Genomic DNA, 21831 nt, shown 5'->3' on the forward strand with positions numbered 1-21831 from the left:
ATGACAACAAGCTCAGTCCGATGATGCTGTGACACACCGCCCCAGACTATTTTCACCTTTGTGACGGACCCTCCCCCTCCAAATCGATCCCGCTCCAGAGTACAGGCCTCGGTGTAACGCTCATTCCTTCAACGATAAACGCGAATCCGACCATCACCCCTGGTGAGACAAAACCGCAACTTGTCAGTGAAGATAACCTTTTACCAGTCCTGTCTGGTCCAGCGACGGTGGGTTTGTGCCCATAGGCGATATTGTTGCCGGTGATGTCTGGCGAGGACCTGCCTTTACAACAGGCCTACAAGCCCTCAGTCCAGCCTCTCTCAACCTATTGCGGACAGTCTCAGCACTGATGGAGGGATTGTGCGTTCCTGGTGTAACTCGGGCAGTTGTTGTTGCCATCCTGTACCTGTCTCGCAGGTGTGATGTTCGGATGTACTGATCCTGTGCAGGTGTTGTTACACGTGGTCTGTCACTGCGAGGATGATCAGCTGTCTCCCTGTAGCGCAGTCTTAGGCGTCTCATCTGCAGTCCTCATGTCTCCTTGCAGCATGCCTAAGGCACGTTCACGCAGATGAGCATGGACCCTGGGCATCTTTCTTTTGGTGTTTTTTAGAGTCAGTAGAAAGGCCCCTTTAGTGTCCTAAGTTTTCAAAACTGTGACCTTAATTGCATACTGTCTTTAAGCTGTTAGTGTCTTAATGACCGTTCCACAGGTGCATGTTCATTAATTGTTTATGGGTCATTGAACAAGCCTGGGAAACAGTGTTTAAACCCTTTTACAATGAAGATCTGTGAAGTTATTTGGATTTTTACGAATTATCTTTGAAAGACAGGGTCCTGAAAAAGGGACCTTTCTTTTTTTTTTTGCTGAGTTTGTGAGTGTGTGATATGGGAGACAGAGGTATGTTTATTTCGACATTACAAAGAGTTTTATAAACAACGGCACCACTGCCATGTTTGCACTGAGCCTTGCTTTTGGAAAACCACATCAATCTCCGGCTTTGGCTGTCAGAGATGCACCTCCCCGACTTTCGTTTGCACTCAAATAAGGCCAGTACAAACCGCGGTGTAAAGCTTATGCGGTAAGTGATTTTTAGAGGAAGTTGGCCAATCATGAACTTATTTTGGTAGAGTTAAAACGACGTCGCTGTGGAATAGTGTTGACATTTGACAAGCCAAATAGACGTACGATGATAACCAAGGGTAAGTGCGATTCAATTAGCTTATTTCAACATTTCTGTTTAGCACCATGATACAACCATATGGCATTACTTGTTTCATCCTGCTTTTAATGTTGCTATAAGAGAATGTATGAATGATGCTTCCACTAGATAGCACAGTCACGAAGTCGAGGTAAGCTATATCCTACAAATGAATGAATGAACTTTGTTTTTGCTTTTAGTTTAAGGTTAGGCATGAGGTAAGCAGTGTGGTTAAGGTTAGGTTTAAAAAGCACATTTTTAAACAAGAGACATGTAGAAATAAGTGCGGTGTATAACTTAGTATGCTGTGACGACCGATTGCTGAAGAAGCGTTGCACTTCCGTGAAAGTAAGGACTCTTCTCTCTTCATTCCGTTTGAAGTCGCCAAATGTTGAGCTAATATTGTTTCCACTAAAAGAAAAGTCGCGCGCTAATTTAGTGTTTTCGATGCCATCATTATGTTGCAACTACTGTTGTTTCCAAACAACCACTTTACATCATCATGTAGGCTAAATGTGACCGAACACCTTGATTCGGTATTATGTAGCAACATGTGCATTTAATTTATTTATTTTAATTTTACATTTTTACATTGGATAAAAGCAGAGACACAGAGCTACAAAATGGTATATCATACACTGCATTTGTTTTTTTAGGAACGATGGGAAAGTAATTCTGCTTCGAAAATTGATAAACTTGTAATGCAACTTTTGAGTAAATGGCCTTTGAATGTTCTGGTACCTACTGGAGAGCTCTCCTTTGTCTACGCCCATTCAGCATTGTTCACACCCTCTTAAACCAGTCCTACCTAATCTCTCTAAGTATTGACATGTGAGGTAATGTGCTAAACAGTGAGTAGTGTAGTAAAGATTAAGACTAAAAGTCGTAGCCTACAATAATTTATATTTACCTGGATATTTTTTCGTATAAATAATATAATATACATTATGTGCAAGAACACTATTGATGATAGATTAGGTAGTTATACAACCAGGGGTAAAATGCCTAAGCAGCAGGATTTAAAAAAAACAATTGTAGCAGCAACATATGGTGTGTGTGTGTGTGTGTGTTAGGAGAGTCATTTGAATATGTGCTTCTACACCTGCATTGCTTGCTGTTTGGGGTTTTAGGCTGGGTTTCTGTACAGCACTTTGAGATATCAGCTGATGTACGAAGGGCTATATAAATAAATTTGATTTGATTTGAATAAAGGCACTGCAGGTAGTGCTGATGACTGGTCCGTCCAAAACATTAATGAACAAGAATCTATATTCAGAGAGACGGTTTCCGTCCTGCCCTGGACTTTGGTGCGGGGCATGTGATGTCCATAGCCTCTTCGTCGCAAAACTCTGATCTTCTGAAAAACATACGTTTTGTCGAGCTGTGTCCAGTCCGGGTGGAGCTTGTACATAGCAGGCCATCTACGGGAGGAAGGATGTCAGCGTTGCGCAGCAGCTAAAACCTGGTCTGAGTCTGAACGCTCCTTGGTGACAAGGCTCCAAAGCATCGAAGATGTAAAACAGGAAATAACAAAACCAAAAAATAGAAGACATTACAACCTCGCACAACATCAATTCACCCCCTAAGTTTAGATAAGAATAATAACCTCATACAATGCAATGAAGATTATTTTCACCTGATGTGCTGATCATGATGTACAGATCCAAGATGGCGTAGCAGTAGGACGTATTGTCGTGTCGTGTCCCTTGTATATATCGTTTGTTTTCTTCACATATCTTTAAAACTTTTTGCTGAACCTCAACTTCTTCTAAATACTCTCCTGCAACCCGCCTCACCCAACGTAGCTATTTTTCCTAAAGTATTTATATTTACTTCGGATCTGGAACCCCTCAACTGAAGCTAGCCAACTAACTACCAGCTTCAGCAAAACATTGCTAGCGGTCTTCAGCTAACCGGTCATCAGCTAACCTTTAGCTCGGAAAGCTCTCGCCAGTTCGAACAACGCGACTCTAACCAGAGCATAACGGACCTATTTATTATTTTATTTTTATTTTTCATCCCCGGATTCCCATCGCAAACGGAACATTTTGAGCTCCTGGGCTACAATATCCAGACCCACGACCGGTCCATCGATGTCACCGCATGAAGAGGAATAAACAGACTCCCCCCATCGCGACGTCCCCAAAGGCTAACTCTCTAGCCCTTGCTATCTCCTTGCTTGCAAATTCGGCCTGCTAACTGCTAGCTTGTTTAGCCCGGTCCGCTAACTGCTACCGTGTTTAGCACCGTCTACTAACTGTTAGCTTGTTAGCACAGGCCTGCTAACCGTCTGAATCGCCGCGTCCCAAACACTCACTGAACCCATATTTACTTTCTATCCCTTTTCGATTTTTTATTTGTTTATACCTTCCGGTAACCTGCCTCACCCAATGTGATACGGAACCGCTATTATCTTTACATTTTTAGAACACACTCAAGAACCTCCAGAAGCTAACCAGCTAACTGACTACAAGCTATTTAGTCATTGTTAGTTTTCTAACCTGGATAACACTCGCCAGTCCAGCTTCCCTGCCCCATCCACCGCTGCCCCTTGGACACTGATCACTTGGCTACATAGCTGATGCATGCTGGACTGTCCATTAATCACGGTAATCCATTCTGCTTGTTTATGTTTTATCTGTCGGCCCCAGCCGCACTTAGGCTCTGTGTGTAGTTAATCCGACCCTCTCTGCCTAATCAATCGCCATTCTACCTGCTGCTGTTGTGCTAGCTGATTAGCTGTTGTTGTCTCACTTACTGTTTTAGCTAGCTCTCCCAATTCAACACCTGTGATTACTGTATGCCTCGCTGTATGTCTCTCTCAAATGTCAATATGCCTCGTATACTGTTGTGCAGGTTAGTTATCATTGTTTTAGTTTACAATGGAGCCCCTAGTTCCACTCTTTATACCCCTGATACCTCCTTTGTCCCACCCCCCACACATGCGGTGACCTCACCCATTACAACCAGCATGTCCAGAGATACAACCTCTCTCATCATCACCCAGTGCCTGGGCTTACCTCCGCTGTACCCGCACCCCACCATACCCCTGTTTGCGCATTATGCCCTGAATATATTCTACCATGCCCAGAAACCTGCTCCTCTTATTCTCTGTCCCCAACGCCCTAGGCGACCAGTTTTGATAGCCTTCAGCCGCACCCTCATACTACTCCTTCTCTGTTCCGCGGGTGATGTGGAGGTAAACCCAGGCCCTGCATGTCCCCAGGCACCCTCATTTGTTGACTTCTGTGATCGAAAAAGCCTTGGTTTCATGCATGTCAACATCAGAAGCCTCCTCCCTAAGTTTGTCTTACTCACTGCTCTAGCACACTCTGCTAACCCTGATGTCCTTGCCGTGTCTGAATCCTGGCTCAGGAAGGCCACCAAAAATTCTGAGATTTCCATACCCAACTATAACATCTTCCGTCAAGATAGAACTGCCAAAGGGGGAGGAGTTAGCCTGCAAAGTAATGTCATACTTTCCAGGTCCATACCCAAACAGTTCGACCTACTAATTTTGAAAATGACTCTCTCCAGAAATAAGTCTCTCACTGTTGCCGCCTGCTACCGACCCCCCTCAGCTCCCAGCTGTGCCCTGGACACCATTTGTGAATTGATCGCCCCCCATCTAGCTTCAGAGTTTGTTCTGTTAGGTGACCTAAACTGGGATATGCTTAACACCCCGGCAGTCCTACAATCTAAGCTAGATGCCCTCAATCTCACTCAAATCATCAAGGAACCCACCAGGTACAACCCTAACTCTGTAAACAAGGGCACCCTCATTGACGTCCTCCTGACCAACTGGCCCTCCAAATACACCTCCGCTGTCTTCAACCAGGATCTCAGCGATCACTGCCTCATTGCCTGTATCCGCTACGGAGCCGCAGTCAAACGACCACCCCTCATCACTGTCAAACGCTCCCTAAAACACTTCTGTGAGCAGGCCTTTCTAATCGACCTGGCCCGGGTATCCTGGAAGGACATTGACCTCATCCCGTCAGTTGAGGATGCCTGGTCTTTCTTTAAAAGGACTTGGTGTGGCCTGTGATCAGGAAGTGAAGGTCCAGACTGGTGGAGCTTGTGCATGGTCCGCCAAGCGCAATAGCAGAGCACAAACTTGTTCTTGTTTTGGCCACTGCAGTTATCACTATTCAGGTCCACACGTGTTTCCCCAACTCCTTGGTTGGTGAAGAAATGGTGCATGTAGTTGATGACTGCGCTGCTGCCTTTGCTGGATGACATGCCTTCATCAATCAAGTAGTTGACTTGTTGTGGTATTCCTTCACAGTGGACACCAAACAAGACAGGCTTGCGAGTAGTTAAAAAATAGATGGGACCTGGCTACATAGGGTCAGATGGATAGTAGATGGGACCTGGCTACATAGGGTCAGATGGATAGTAGATGGGACCTGGCTACATAGGGTCAGATGGATAGTAGATGGGACCTGGCTACATAGGGTCAGAAGGATAGTAGATGGGACCTGGCTACATAGGGTCAGAAGGATAGTAGATGGGACCTGGTGACATAGGGTCAGAAGGATAGTAGATGGGACCTGGTGACATAGGGTCAGAAGGATAGTAGATGGGACCTGGCTACATAGGGTCAGAAGGATAGTAGATGGGACCTGGTGACATGGGGTCAGAAGGATAGTAGATGGGACCTGGCTACATAGGGTCAGAAGGATAGTAGATGGGACCTGGCTACATAGGGTCAGATGGATAGTAGATGGGATCTGGCTACATAGGGTCAGATGGATAGTAGATGGGACCTGGCTACATAGGGTCAGAAGGATAGTAGATGGGATCTGGCTACATAGGGTCAGAAGGATAGTAGATGGGACCTGGGTCAGAAGGATAGTAGATGGGACCTGGGTCAGATGGATAGTAGATGGGACCTGGGTCAGATGGATAGTAGATGGGACCTGGGTCAGAAGGATAGTAGATTGGACCTGGCTACATAGGGTCAGAAGGATAGTAGATGGGACCTGGGTCAGATGGATAGTAGATGGGACCTGGATGGCCGTAATCAGCACCAGACACCTGGCTAACTTCATGGGTCAGCTAGCTAGCTAAACAATGAACCATAATCCCAATTCATAGAGTACTAGCAAATACATACCGATTGTCATAGCTAGCTAAAGTTAACATTGAACCTATTTGGTTTAGTAGTTAGCTAGCTAACATTAAGCTATGACTAGCAATGCATAATGGCATTCTGAGATATCACTACACACAGAAAATACACCTAATGTTATGTAGCAAGCCAGCCATCTACCGTCAGCTAGCTAGCTAACAGTAAGCTTTAACTTTCAATGAAAACAACTTCCTGACAAATTTAGAAACTGAAACTGTAGCTAGACTCTTACCTGTATACGTGGATGAACGCTTCGAAGCAGACTGAAACCCCTTTCATTAAATAAGACGTCCTGGGTATTTTCCGCTTTGTTTGTACAGCTTCCGTTGTGTCCAGTCACTCTGGTTCACAATGACCATGTGCAATGGCATAATAATAATCCGATCTTTCTCCCCCTCTGTCACAGATGCCGTGGGTTGCCCTTAGTTTGAAGATGTAATCCGGAGCCAGGTGTTTTATACAACAGCCTTCTGTGTTCTCTTTGACTCCCTATGCATTTTGCAATCAAACGTCAGAATTCTATTCATCTCCTTATCGTACTCGGCTTCTACCGTCACTGTCAGGACTAGTGTCTTCTTTAAAGAGAAATGTTTTTTTTTTTACCTAAATCAGGTATTTCCTCATCGTCTGATTCATTTTCATAGTCCGAGAGAGTTAGTATGGCACGATCGTCCTCCAGAAAGTAGCCATCACAATTTTTCCCACTGACTTTTGTCGATAGCGCCTGATAAATTCAGGGCAGGGATGTTGTTGAGAGCAGTAGCAACATATTTGCAGTCCTCCATGGCTAACGTTATATCTTTCGAAAACACCGCAAACCAATTTGAACCTCATCTCTCGGCATGTCCAGCCCACTGATTATCTCATCCAATCATGGCTGGACTGGCAACGAGAAGGTTCCTGTCTTTTTCTGTGGCTAAACCAACTAGGCTCGTAATTTAACAATTGTATTCGTATTTATAAATGGCAAACTAGTTTGTTATTAAGGCACATGAAAGTTCAAATGTTCCAGAAGGCATTTCAAAAAAGCATTGATAAAAAATGTATTACATTCAAATGGCACTCCTGTGAAGTCATGACTTGCGACATACACCTAGTTTCCTGAAACTGGTCAAAAATGTATGATATCTCACTGGACTCGCCTAGGATTGGGGTCAAATCCATTTCAGGAACTAAACTGACATTCCATTTCATGAAGCTCGTGGCGTTGCTTCCAGAGGCAGTTTGGAACTTGGTAGTGAGTGTTGCAACCGAGGATAGACGGTATTTACGTGCTTCAGCACTCAGTGGTCCTGTTCTGTGAGCTTGTAAGGCCCACCACTATGCGGCTGAGTCATTGTTGCTCCAAGACGTTTCCACTTCACAGTAACAGCGCTTCCAGTTGACCGGGGCAGCAGGGCAGAAATTTGAGGAACTGACTTGTTGGAAAGGTGACGTCCTATGACGGTGCCACGTTGAAAGTCACTGAGCTCTTCAGTGAGGCCATTCTACTGCCAATGTTTGTCTGTGAAGATTGCATGGTTGTGTGCTCAATTTTATACACTTGTCAGCAACAGGTGTGGCCGAAAGAGCCAAATCCATTCATTTGAAAGGGGTGTCCACATACTTTTGTGTGTGTATATGTATATATTAGTACCTCCTCAATCCATCCCTCTCTCCCACAATCCATTCCCCTTACCCTCCCTCCCTCCCTCTAGGCTGTATTAGGATACTGCTCCCCAGGCCTGGTGTCTCCAGACTGGTTGTCCTGTCTCTTTCCTCCTCCCTGGCTCTGCTGCTACTCTACAGGTGGGTGATACGACAGACAGATATAATATAAATCATGACTTCATGATCATTTCTACTTCTTCTTCTTCTTCTTCAGCTCTTTGAATGGTCCCCAGAGCCCCTCTGCGCTGCACCAGGTCTTCCTACATTTCAGACATGTCCGCTCCTACCCCCTCCTCAGACGGCCTCGCTGCTGCCGCCTCCATCCCCCCAACTCCAAATTTAACCCTGGACCCAGTCACCCCAGACCCAACCCCTGGTCCCTCTACCCTGACTCCAACCACGACATTGAAGCCAGCCCCATCCTTCTGCTCCTAGCAATCAAGTCCCACCCTGCCAACTCTGACCGCCGGGCTGCCATACGAGCCACCTGGGGCAGGGAGAGGGAGTGGAGAAGCCAGGGCGTGAGGAGGGTGTTTCTACTGGGCCTGGGAAGAGACAGGGGGGAGGAGGGGGGAGACCCAGATCTGGGGGAGGAGAGTGAGAGATACGGGGACATTCTCCAGTGGGGGTTCCGAGAATCATTTTTCAATGTGACTCTGAAAGAGGTTCTGTTCTGGAACTGGTTCCACCAGGAGTGTTCTACAACCGTTCTCTATATTCTAAAGGGGGACGATGACGTTTACGTGGATGTGGAGAGAGTGGTGGGGTTCCTACAGAACAGGGAGACAGGGATGAGGAGAGAAGAAGAGGGAGAGACGGAGATAGGGGGAGAGACATTGATAAGGGGAGGGAGAGGGATGAGGAGAGGACAAAAGGGAGAGACGGAGATAGCGGGAGAGAGAGGGATGAGGAGGGGGACTGAGATGAAGAGAGTGATAGGACCAGGGGCAACGAGAGAGCGAGGAACAGAGGGAGGGGCAGGGAGAGAGCGAGGAACAGAGGGAGGGGCAGGGAGAGAGCGAGGAACAGAGGGAGGGGCAGGGAGAGAGCGAGGAACAGGGTCTCCCCAGCCTCTCTACATGGGACGTATCTTTGTGGAAACCTATCCTGTGCGTATATGGTGGAATAAGTACTACGTCCCCTACTCCTTGTACCTTGGCCCCTACCCTCCCTACGCTGGGGGTGGAGGCTACCTCCTCTCCAGAGATGCCCTCTCTCTTCTCCTCCACGCCTCCACCAGGGTGCCTCTCTTCCCCATCGACGATGCCTACGTCGGCATGGTCGCACAGGTGAGTTCTTTGGTTGATTGGATGAATTTTATACTGATTATCACCATCACGCGCAAAAATGTAAATTCAATAATATTTGGTCATTTAGAAATATACAGGTAGACGCAGTCATTCCTTGAGCCACAACATTTTATTTTGACCTTTTCTTTAACCTGGCAAGTCAGTTAAGAACAAATTCTTATTTCACAATGACGGCCTAGGAACAGTGGGTTAATTGCCTTGTTCAGGGGCAGAACAACAGATTTTTACCTTGTCAGCTCAGGGATTTGATCTGGTCCAAACCGGTAACCGAATAAGAATCAAATCCAGTGATCTAAACCACTAGGCTACCTGCCGCCCCAGGACCCTACTCCTCCGTAGAGCCCTGGTCAAAGTAGTGCACTACCCTATGGGCCCTGGTATTAAGTAGTGCACTACCCTATGGGCCCTGGTATTAAGTAGTGCACTACCCTATGGGCCCTGGTATTAAGTAGTGCACTACCCTATGGGCCCTGGTATAAAGTAGTGCACTACCCTATGGGCCCTGGTATAAAGTAGTGCACTACCCTATGGGCCCTGGTATTAAGTAGTGCACTATATAGGGAATAGGGTGCCATTTGGGATACTCACCACAATGGACAAACTCACATAAGCAAATGTAACAAAATGATGAAATCTTTCTCTCTCCCTCATTTCTCTTCCCCCTCTATCTGCTCCGTCTCTCTCCAGGCAGCTAACCTATCAGCCAGAAACCACCCTGGCTTCATGCCTGTGGAGTACTCTCCCTCCCGCCACCCCTGTCACTACCTCAACAGGTAAAAGTACTCTTTCGTTTCCACGTCTAACAAACGCCTAAACGGCAACAAGTAGCCGAGCTCTGTCAGGTGCGCCAGGATGTGTAAGGACCAGTGTGTTACGTTCTTGGCTGTACGAGACGTGTACAATAAACAGTGCCAGTCAAAAGTTTGGACGCACCTTCTCATTCGAGGGTTTGTCTTTTATTTTGTACTATTTTCTGCATTGTAGAATAATAGAGAAGACAAACTATGGAATAACACATGGAATCATGTAGTAACCAAACCTCTAACTGGTACTGTGTATGACATAGGTCACGGGCATTCTATGTATTCTGTCCAGTGTGTAATGTACATTGTCTATTTTGCATACAGCACTTCTTTTAGAGTTCCCTGTATTTTATAAGGAATCCTGGTTAGAAGATTCCTGGCATTATGAGAGAAATAAGAATAAATTCCAAGAATCCTACAACCAGTATTTTTTGGGGGGGAAAAAACAGGGCATTTGAGGAAAGTGAAGTATTTTGCAACCCTTACGTGTCTAAGACCATTATCTTGTCACTACCACAGTATCATGGTCCTCCACAAGCTGCTACCCACAGACCTGCTTCATCTCTGGAGCTTCCTCCAGACCCAGGTGCACTCCTGTAGGGACTCTGCCCAGGATAGGCTCACCTTGGCCAGAGCGAACTCCCCTGGTTAGGATTGGAGGGAAAGCTGATCCTAGATCTGTACCTAGGGCAGGGGGGGTATCAAATGTATTTTGTTGTGCGGGACACAGTTGGTCTTCACTGAGGTTTAAATTGACAATTTGCCCAAAATAGGTTGTCTGTTTTTGGAATGTTCAATGTTACCTGACGTTCTAGCTCCAGGGCCTGATGGGTGTCAGTTTTGCCCCTGCTAACACACCTGACTCCAATAATCACCAAATGTATTTTATTTAACCTGGCAAGTCAGTTAAGAACAAATTCTTATGTACAATGATGGCCTATGAACAGTGGGTTAACTGGTCTAGGAACAGTGGGTTAACTGCCTTGTTCAGGGACAGAACGACAGATTTTTATCTTGTCAGCTCGGGGATTTGATCTTGGAACCTTCCGGTTGCTAGTCCAACGCTCTAACCACGAGGCTACCTGCCGCCCTAATCATGATCATCAGTTTAGAATTCAATTTGATTCATTAGCGTTTGCTAAGGATGGAGAAAAAGTGTGACGCCAATCAGGCCCTTTAGGACTGGAGTTGCCCACCCCTGAGCTAGAACGTCAGGTCTAGCAAGCTGCTGGACAGACTGAAGAGACTATAAATGTAGATTCATTATCATGTTTAACCCCTGACCTAGGGAAACCTGGAGTGAGATCTTAGATGTTTGGTCCGACGGGATTAACAGACAGTATAATTTAATGCACTGAGCAGCGTCATGAATAACCTCAAGGATCTTTTACTGTGGATTATTTTATTTTTTGATTTTTAGTGTGAGTGTGCGTGCATGGGCATGTGTGAGTTGAGGTTCAATTACTATGAATCAAGCTATGAAATTTAGTCAGTTTTGCAGAGATCAGATGTGTATCAGATATGCCCCCCAAAAATCAGATCTGAGTCACATCAGACTGCCTGTCTAAACATGGCTTTTGTATACCTGTGTTTTATACTGTGTGTGTTGCTCCACAGTTTACTGATGTTTTACCTCATGTTCTATGGGACAGATCTTGTGAATTAAAAAGTGTTGTTTTTCAAATGACACTGAATGAAATTCCGATGTGATCTAAAAATCTGAGTAATGATTGTAAATAAATAAATAAATAAATAAATAAATATTAAAAAAAATCTCCAAGAGAACCTCATGATGTAATGTAGGGCTGGACGATATGACCAAAATATATAATTGTATATCTTTTTTTATTTAACCAGGTAGGCCAGTTGAGAACAAGTTTCTTATTTACAACTGCGACCTGGCCAAGATAAAGCAAAGCAGTGAGACAAAGAGTCAGTAACACAATAGAAGAGAAAAATAGGAAAACCTACGTAGAAGAGTAGTATCATATCACAATATGACGACATTTGACGATATGACGACATTTGACTGTATTTGATGAATACTTCAAGTAGTGGATTTGCTTTGAGTAGTGCAGGAACGTAAGGTGGCAACCCTTATTTACATAAGTATCTATATACAGGGTATTACGGTACATAAGTATCTATATACAGGGTATTACGGTACATAAGTATCTATATACAGGGTATTACGGTACATAAGTATCTATGTACAGGGTATTACGGTACATAAGTATCTATATACAGGGTATTACGGTACATAAGTATCTGCCCCCTCTTTCTACTTTTGCATATTTGTTTTGTATACTGACTGTTACAAGAAACAATAATTACATATTTCATAAACAAAGATATGCAACACCCAATGCTCCCGTGTGGAAAAAGTAATTGTCTCTCAATAACTGGTTGTGCCACCTTTTTAAGCTGCTATGACTCCAACACTTCCTGTATTTGTTGATGTCTCACATCGCTGTGGAGGAATTTTGGCCCACTCTTCCATGTAGAAGTGCTTTAACTCAGTGACATTTCTGGGGTTTTCCAAGCATGAACTGCTCGTTTCAAGTCCTGCCACAACATCTCAATTGGGATTAGGTCTGGATTAGGTCTGGGCTTTGACTAGGCCATTTCAAAACTTCAAATGTGTTACTTTTTTTTTAGCCATTTTCATGTAGACTTGTGTTTTGGATCATTCTCCAATGGCACCCTATTCCCAATTCAGTGCACTACTTTTGACCAGAGAACGATGGGCTGTGGTCAAAAGTAGTGCACTAAAATAGGGAATAGGGTGTCATTTGGGACACAAGTAGTGATCCACAGAATCATTACCTTGCTGCCTGACCCAGCTGCGCTTCAGCTCAGATGGATTTCCTGACATTCTACTGTAGAATTCTCTGATACAGAGCAGAATTCATGGTTCCTTCTATTAAGACAAGTCGTCCAGGTCCTGAGACATCAAAGCATCCCCAAACCATCACACCAACAATCCGGTACGGTTGAATCCTGTATGGCATTGCTGTATGTTGCACTCAACATGTCTTGTAGATGAGTAGCCAGCCTAGACTACTGCTCTAACAGACCTACATGTCTTGTAGATGAGTAGTCAGCCTAGACTACTGCTCTAACAGACCTACATGTCTTGTAGATGAGTAGCCAGCCTAGACTACTGCTCTAACAGACCTACATGTCTTGTAGATGAGTAGCCAGCCGAGGCTACTGCTCTAACAGACCTACATGTCTTGTAGATGAGTAGCCAGCCTAGACTACTGCTCTAACAGACCTACATGTCTTGTAGATGAGTAGCCAGCCGAGGCTACTGCTCTAACAGACCTACATGTCTTGTAGATGAGTAGCCAGCCTAGACTACTGCTCTAACAGACCTACATGTCTTGTAGATGAGTAGCCAGCCGAGGCTACTGCTCTAACAGACCTACATGTCTTGTAGATGAGTAGCCAGCCTAGACTACTGCTCTAACAGACCTACATGTCTTGTAGATGAGTAGCCAGCCTAGACTACTGCTCTAACAGACCTACATGTCTTGTAGATGAGTAGCCAGCCGAGGCTACTGCTCAAATCCTGCTCTAATAGGCCTACATGTTTCTCCTTTGCATGGTGTTCTCAGGCAAGTTTTGTTTATTGGTTATTCATTGTCAAGCTTTAAGCCGAAGCCAAACTGCAACATTTTAGTAGCATGTGTCTGTACACTTTCCCTCCACTGTGCGCTGTAAATGGGATACACGAAAGTAGCGCAATTGACATAGAATTATTTTTGTTTGTACTTTTTTACCTCTTTCTCCACAATTTTGTGATTTCCAATTGGTAGTTAGTCTTGTCCCATCGCTGCAACTCCCCTAAGGACTCGGGAGAGGCGAAGGTTGAGAGCCATGCATCCTCCGAAATAAGACCCTGCCAAGCCGCACTACTTCTTAACACACTGCTCGCTTACCCCAGAAGCACCAATGTGTCGGAGGAAACACCGTCCAGCTGGCGCCCGAAGTCAGCTTGCAGGCGCCCGCCCTGCCACAAGGAGTCACTAGAGCGCGATGGAACAAGGAAATCCTGGCTGGCCAAACCGTCCCCTAACCCAGATGACGCTGGGCCAATTGAGAGCCACCTCATGGGTCTCCCGGTTGTGGCCGGCTGCGACACAGCCTGGGATCGAACCCGGGTTGAATTCAACAATGCGAGCTCTTCAGACTGTAATTTCATAAAATAGATTAATTAGCTGTTCTCTCCATTTTCTCAGAAGTGAGGTCACAAGTTTATCAATTTCCAAAACAGAATTACTTTCCCATTGTTCCTCAACTTTAGTGTATGGTATACCATTTTATAGCTCTGAATCTTGACTTTTTTCCAATGTTAAAAACACAATTAAAAAAGTTGACACATAAGATTGAGCCGGTCACAACTGCCTGTCTGTAAAGAGAAGGACAGGCTGTACATTGATCCCCCTGTATTTCTCTGTCCAATCACTTCACCCGATCACTTTCGCTCGCATGTTTTCGGGTCTGATCCTTTAGATTTCTGCTGCCTGCTACTATGATAAATCACATGGTGAGGACGTTCGCTATCAATGTGCATAATATCCATTTTAGAATAAGACGTAACAAAATGTGTAGAAAGTCAAGGGGTCTGAATACTTTCCGAATGCACTGTAAATGAACCAGGTTTAAATGAACCAGGTTTAAATGAACCAGGTTTAAATGAACCAGGTTTAAATGAACCCTATAGTTATAAATGAACCCTGCAGGTTTAAATGAACCAGGTGTAAATGAACCAGGTTTAAAGGAACCAGGTTTAAATGAACCAGGTTTAAATGAACCAGGTGTAAATGAACCAGGTGTAAAAGAACCAGGTTTAAATGAACCAGGTATAAATGAACCAGGTTTAAATGAACCAGGTGTAAATGAACCAGGTTTAAATGAACCAGTTTTAAATTAACCAGGTTTAAATGAAATGGGAGAAACTCCCCTAATACAGGTGTGCCAAGCTTCCAGCGTCATACCTAAGAAGACTTGAAGCTGTAATCGCTTCCAAAGGTGCTTTAACTAAATACTGAGATAAGGGTCTGAATACTGTAAATGTGATATTTCATTATTTCTTTTTTATACATTTGCTAACATTTCTAAAAAATGGTTTTTGTTTTGTCATCGTGGGGTATTGTGCGTAGATTGATGAGGGGAAAAAAGGGAGAGGTTGTTGTCCTGGCACCACACGGTCAGGTCTCTGACCTCCTCCCTATAGGCTGGGGATTGGGGGAGAGAAGTTCTGTGAGTGTAATGTTTACTGTTCATTTTTATTGTTTATTTCACTTTTGTATATTATCTCCTTCACTTGCTTTGGCAACGTTAACATGTGTTTCCCATGCCAATAAAGCCCCTTGAATTGAAGTGAATTGAGAGAGAGAGAGACGGAGATGGAGAGTGAGAAAGAGAGAGTGAAATAAACAATAACAATTAACAGTAACCATTACACATACAGAAGTTTCAAAACAATACAGACATTACAAATGTCATATATATATATATATACAGTGTTGTAACAATGTACAAATGGTTAAAGTACACAAGGGAAAATAAATAAGCATAAATATGGGTTGTATTTACAATGGTGTTTGTTCTTCACTGGTTGCCCTTTTCTTGTGGCAACAGGTCACAAATCTTGCTGCTGTGATGGCACACTGGAATTTCAAAATTGGATTTGTTTTCGAATTCTTTGTGGATCTGTGTAATCTGAGGGAAATATGTCTCTCTTATGGTTTCATTTTTTCTCTTATCTCAGGGCCCCATGATGCATTGCATTTGCAAAAGACCAAATGCGATAAAAGTCTGTCAGTCATTTGTGCACGATGAGGCCGCGGTATGATGCCACCATGGCTAACGACACGCTCCACTGGAGCGCTGGACGCCCTGCCAAGACCCTGATGGCCACTCGGCTCAGTGAAGGAAGAGCCTTGCTGTTCATTGCCCAGAACAAGAGGTCATTCTGTCCTTCGCAAGGTAGTGACTTAGTTGTAGTGCTGGAGAGGTCCCCACCGCTTTCTTCTGCCTCTTACAGTATGCTGCAAACAGCCCTTCTTCTTGTCCAGGACTATGATCCTCTTGCTCTTCCTCATCAACAAGAGGCACAGCTTGCTACGTCCCTGCAGCATCTTGCAGAATCAGTTCTGGCAAAACATGTAAAAGCATAGCAGAAACAAAATGGCCGGTATTAGAGTTTTGGTGATGCAGTGGGTTACACTGAACAAGTATTATTGTTGCAGTCATTTGGATGAAATTATGAGAAAAAGTTATATTAAACTCGATAATATTTACCTTTCACTCCCTGTGCCACCTCCTCCTTGACCTCCTCCCTGATCAGCACATGGTGCTCCGCCCACATCAGAGAAAAAGCAGGATCCAAGGCAGCTGCTTTTTTTATTTATTTTTTTATTTCACCTTTATTTAACCAGGTAGGCTAGTTGAGAACAAGTTCTCATTTACAATTGCGACCTGGCCAAGATAAAGCAAAGCAGTTCGACACATACAACGACACAGAGTTACACATGGAGTAAAACAAACATACTGTCAATAATACAGTATAAACAAGTCTATATACGATGTGAGCAAATGAGGTGAGATAAGGGAGGTAAAGGCAAAAAAAGGCCATGGTGGCAAAGTAAATACAAATAGCAAGTAAAATACTGGAATGGTAGATTTGCAATGGGTAGACTGAGATTTGCTTTGAGGTAGACTGGATCTGAAAAGGGGGCACTGATTCCATCTTGTGTCCTGCCCATTTTCACATTGATGAATATTCCAAGAAATCTTTTGTTCAGGGATGCCTGGAGACTTCTGACCAGGCCGCTCAGGAAATGGACTTGGGGCTTCCGCTGCTCCAGGTGGTGATTCGGGGCCAGGACCGAGGGAACAACAGAACTGATTGTGACTATCTTTTCCCCCTGTGTCATATCTGTTGCTTCTCCAAAATGGCTTCAGGATGTCCACCAACTCCTTCACCTTACTCCACTCCCGTACGGTGAACAACAACTCCTTCAAGTTACTCCACTCCCGTACGGTGAACAACAACTCCTTGTGCCCAGCCTTTTCTGGAACATGACTGAGCTTTAGATGGTCACATTAGATAACTGCCTTCACTTGTCTCAGTGTTGAGTTCCATCTTGTGTTGACAGCAGCAGGGATGCCTCTTTCCCTGAATTCAGCCTCAAACACCTCTTTGAATGTTGTGTTGACAGCAGCAGGGATGCCTCTTTCCCTGAATTCAGCCTCAAACACCTCTTTGAATGTTGTGTTGACAGCAGCAGGGATGCCCCTTTCCCCAAATTCAGCCTCAAACACCTCTTTGAATGTTGTGTTGACAGCAGCAGGGATGCCCCTTTCCCCAAATTCAGCCTCAAACACCTCTTTGAATGTTGTGTTGACAGCAGCAGGGATGCCCCTTTCCCCAAATTCAGCCTCAAACACCTCTTTGAATGTTGTGTTGACAGCAGCAGGGATGCCCCTTTCCCCAAATTCAGCCTCAAACACCTCTTTGAATGTTGTGTTGACAGCAGCAGGGATGCCTCTTTCCCCGAATTCAGCCTCAAACACCTCTTTGAATGCTGTGCTTGTATTTAGCCTTGAGCTGATTTTTGATAACTTTGAAAGAGAAGGAGTCATCCCTTTTGTTTCTATTCAAGCCGTCTCCCACCAGCAGCTGGAGAGTGTGGGCAGAACACTGCAAGCGCTGTTTTTTTTGCAATAGCAGCATCCACTGTTTGCTGGTCTTCCAGGGTCATTGCAGAGCTCTGGGTCATCAAGGTGATCTTCATCAGGTATTTCATCTTCTTGTTCAATGGAGAAGCACGCCGTGAATGCTTTTCTCATGTCGGCAGCATTGTCACTAATGATGTAGTCCAATTTATCTTCAATACTGTACTCATCACATATGGCCTCAAATTGCTCACAGATACTTTCGGCCGTGTGCGAGCCTTCGCCAAGAAATTGGACTTGAGCTGTAGCCTCTCTCCATCTTTCTCCATACAGTGCACAGTTACACCAAGGAACCCCCTCATCTTTCTGTAGGGCCAAATGTCCACTGTGACTGAAACATTTTTTTTTTTATTTTTTTTTATTTCACCTTTATTTAACCAGGTAGGCTAGTTGAGAACAAGTTCTCATTTGCAACTGCGACCTGGCCAAGATAAGGCATAGCAGTGTGAACAGACAACACAGAGTTACACATGGAGTAAACAATTAACAAGTCAATAACACAGTAGAAAAAAAGGGGAGTCTATATATACATTGTGTGCAAAAGGCATGAGGTAGGCAAATAATTACAATTATGCAGATTAACACTGGAGTGATAAATGATCAGATGGTTATGTACAGGTAGAGATATTGGTGTGCAAAAGAGCAGAAAAATAAAAATAAATAAATAAAAACAGTATGGGGATGAGGTAGGTGAAAATGGGTGGGCTATTTACCAATAGACTATGTACAGCTGCAGCGATCGGTTAGCTGCTCAGATAGCAGATGTTTGAAGTTGGTGAGGGAGATAAAAGTCTCCAACTTCAGCGATTTTTGCAATTCGTTCCAGTCACAGGCAGCAGAGAACTGGAACGAAAGGCGGCCAAATGAGGTGTTGGCTTTAGGGATGATCAGTGAGATACACCTGCTGGAGCGCGTGCTACGGATGGGTGTTGCCATCGTAACCAGTGAACTGAGATAAGGCGGAGCTTTACCTAGCATGGTCCGTGCTGCTCAACTGAGTTTTCAGTTTGAACGTCTCTCTGTGGAGGTTCTCTACTTTTGATGTCAATGTTCTGCGACACACTGGGCTGTACTTACTGTCAACCACTGACAGAAAGTGACCAAAACTTTGCGCCACCCGGGAGGCCCCCGGTGGTTAAGGGCGCTGTACTGCAGCGCCAGCTGTGCCACCAGAGACTCTGGGTTCGCGCCCAGGCTCTGTCATAACCGGCCGCGACCGGGAGGTCCATGGGGTGACGCACAATTGGCCTTGCGTCGTCCGGGTTAGGGAGGGCTTGGCCGGTAGGGATGTCCTTGTCTCATCGCGCACCAGCGACACCTGTGGCGGGCCGGGGGAGGGTATCAAGTCAGGTCGAGTCATAAGGCGTCAAGTCCAAGTTAAGTCACGAGTCATTGGTGTTAAAGTCAAAGTCGAGTTGCAAGTCATCGTATTTGTGACTTCTGCCAAATTAGCTGCTCCTCTGTCTGTCACTCGCTCCCTATGCACTCATGGCGCTCTGAGTCTGTGAGTTTCCATAGCAACGGCTCCGCTTGGGCTGCTCTGCTCAATGAAGTGACATGAGAGATCAGTTAGCTATTAGCCACTTTTTGTCACTCCAACAAAACTCAAGGAACATGATTATTTTCTCTGAATCAAATGTATTTATAAAGCCATTTTTAATCAGCAGTTAGAAACCTAAAACCCCAGAGACCAGTCAATGCACATGTAGAAGCACAGTGGCTAGGAACAACTCCCTAGAAAGGCAGAAACCTAGAGAGGAACCAGCCTCTGAGGGGTGGCCAGTCTTCTGGCTGTGCCGGGTGGAGATTATAAGAGTACATGGCCATTGAGGCCAGATTGTTCTTCAAGATGTTCAAATGCTCATAGATAACCAGCCAGATCGTTCTTCAAGATGTTCAAATGCTCATAGATAACCAGCCAGATCGTTCTTCAAGATGTTCAAATGCTCATAGATAACCAGCCAGATCGTTCTTCAAGATGTTCAAATATTTATAGATAACCAGCCAGATCTTTCTTCAAGATGTTCAAATATTCATAGATAACCAGCAGCATCAAATAATAATCACAGTGCTTGTAGAGGGTGCAACAGGTCAGCACCTCAGGAGTAAATGTCAGTTGGCTTTTCATAGCCGAGCATTCAGAGGTCGAGACAGCAGGTGAGAGAGAGAGAGATGAAAACAGACCATCAACTTACTATCCTGAAATAAGCCTGAGTATAGCTCACGAAGATCTCCACCGCACGAGCCTGAGGAGGAAATCAACCTGACATTCTCTGGCAACAGCTCTGGTGGATGCAAATCGCACGCTCCCTCAACACTTAAGACATCGGTGGCATTGTGTTGTGAGACTAAACTGCACATTTTAGAGTGCTCTTTTATTGTCCCCAGCACAAGGTGCACCTGTGTAATGATCATGCCGTTTAATCAGCTTCTTGATAAATCACACCTGTCAGGTGGATTGATTATCTTGGCAAAGGAGAAATGTTCACTAACAAGGATGTAAACAAATTTGTGGACAAATTTGAGAGTAATAAGCTGTTTGTGTGTATGGAACATTTCTGGGATCTTTTATTTCAGCTCATGAAACATGGGACCAACACTTCACATGTTGCGTTTGTGTTTGTGTTCAGTGTAGTTGTAGTGTTGTCCAATCAAAGGAGTATTGATGTTCCTCTTCCTTCTGTTTCCACAGAGTTTAAGACAATTCAACAGTATGCAGGTCAATGCAACAGACAAATGCTCAAATGAATAAACCAACAACATTTATTACATACCAAATGTATATTGAGATGGTAACATTTTACATTAAATACATTTGACATCAGATATATTTCCTCCACAGTGGGTGTGTCCCTGGACCCTGATACAGCACATCCCAGACTCATCCTGTCTGAAGATGGGAAACTAGTGAGAGGTGGAGACACACGACAGAATCTCCCTGACAACCCAGAGAGGTTTAAATATACGACCTGTGTCCTGGGAAAGGAGGGCTTCTCCTCAGGGAGATTCTACTATGAGGTGCAGGTGGGTAAGAAGACTAAATGGGTATTAGGAGTGGCCAGAGAGTCCATCAGCAGGAAGGAGAAGATTACACTGAGCCCTAGGTTTGGACCCTGTGATTTTGAGGAATGGCGAGCAGAGGGCAGTCGTTGACAAATATTTCCTCCGCTCGCTCTGTCAGAAGCCCCAGAAGGTGGGGGTGTGTGTGGATTATGAGGAGGGTCTGGTCTCCTATGATGTGGAGGCCAGGTCTCTGATCTACTCCTTCACCGGTCAGACCTTCACTGAGAAACTCTATCCATACTTCAATCCAGGCCATAATGATGGTGGTAAAAACTCCTCCCCATTGGTCATCACACCTGTCAATCAAACAGGCTGAGTTTTATGGTCCGTTGGGATAGAAACTCATCAGTAATATATAATAATTGATAATACATAATAATAAATAATAATATAACTCGTTAGCTCTGTTAGTGAGTCATAAATAGGATATTAATGCATTTATCGCTGCTAGGCGACCTAAACTGGAACATGCTTAACACCCCAGACATCCTACAATCTAAACTTGATGCCCTCAACCTCACACAAATTATCAATGAACCTACCAGGTACCTCCCCAAAGCCCTCATAGATATCATCCTAACCAACTTGCCCTCTAAATACACCTCTGCTGTTTTCAACCAAGATCTCAGCGATCACTGCCTCATTGCCTGCATCCGTAATGGGTCAGCGGTCAAACGACCTCCACTCATCACTGTAAAACGCTCCCTGAAACACTTCAGCGAGCAGGCCTTTCTAATCGACCTGGCCGTGGTATCCTGGAAGGATATTGATCTCATCCCGTCAGTAGAGGATGCCTGGATATTTTTTAAAAATGCCTTCCTAACCATCTTAAATAAACCCCATTCAAATGCCCCATTCAAGAAATTTAGAACCAGGAACAGATATAGCCCTTGGTTCTCCCCAGACCTGACTGCCCTTAA

General features: G+C 44.6%; 1 protein-coding gene and 2 pseudogenes across 1 annotated transcript; 2 read left to right on the forward strand and 1 right to left on the reverse strand.

Moving 5' to 3' along the window:
* Positions 1–1050: 1050 nt before the first annotated feature.
* LOC110531413 (N-acetyllactosaminide beta-1,3-N-acetylglucosaminyltransferase 3) lies at positions 1051–11872 on the forward strand. Its single transcript, XM_021614612.3, has 5 exons — positions 1051–1203; positions 8034–8124; positions 8201–9275; positions 9984–10069; positions 10619–11872. The coding sequence occupies exons 1-5, from the start codon at positions 1191–1193 to the stop codon at positions 10749–10751; spliced, it is 1398 nt and encodes a 465-aa protein (XP_021470287.3). The 5' UTR covers positions 1051–1190; the 3' UTR covers positions 10752–11872.
* Positions 11873–15932: 4060 nt separating this feature from the next.
* Positions 15933–17755, reverse strand: LOC149980761 (uncharacterized; annotated as a pseudogene).
* A 1140-nt stretch (positions 17756–18895) lies between these two features.
* LOC149980762 (erythroid membrane-associated protein-like) lies at positions 18896–21320 on the forward strand (annotated as a pseudogene).
* The last annotated feature ends 511 nt before the right edge of the window (positions 21321–21831 follow it).

The sequence above is a fragment of the Oncorhynchus mykiss genome, chromosome 9 (genome assembly GCF_057628025.1).
Source record: "Oncorhynchus mykiss isolate SJ-2025 chromosome 9, ASM5762802v1, whole genome shotgun sequence".
In the NCBI taxonomy this organism is placed as follows: Eukaryota; Metazoa; Chordata; class Actinopteri; order Salmoniformes; family Salmonidae; genus Oncorhynchus; species Oncorhynchus mykiss.

What these genes read in the sequence shown, in the direction of transcription:
- LOC110531413 (XM_021614612.3), top strand. An exon ending in GCTCTGCTGCTACTCTACAG is followed by an intron (nt 8,125 to 8,200) that starts GTGGGTGATACG and finishes CTTCTTCTTCAG; the next exon opens with CTCTTTGAATGGTCCCCAGA. An exon ending in ACGTCGGCATGGTCGCACAG is followed by an intron (nt 9,276 to 9,983) that starts GTGAGTTCTTTG and finishes GTCTCTCTCCAG; the next exon opens with GCAGCTAACCTATCAGCCAG.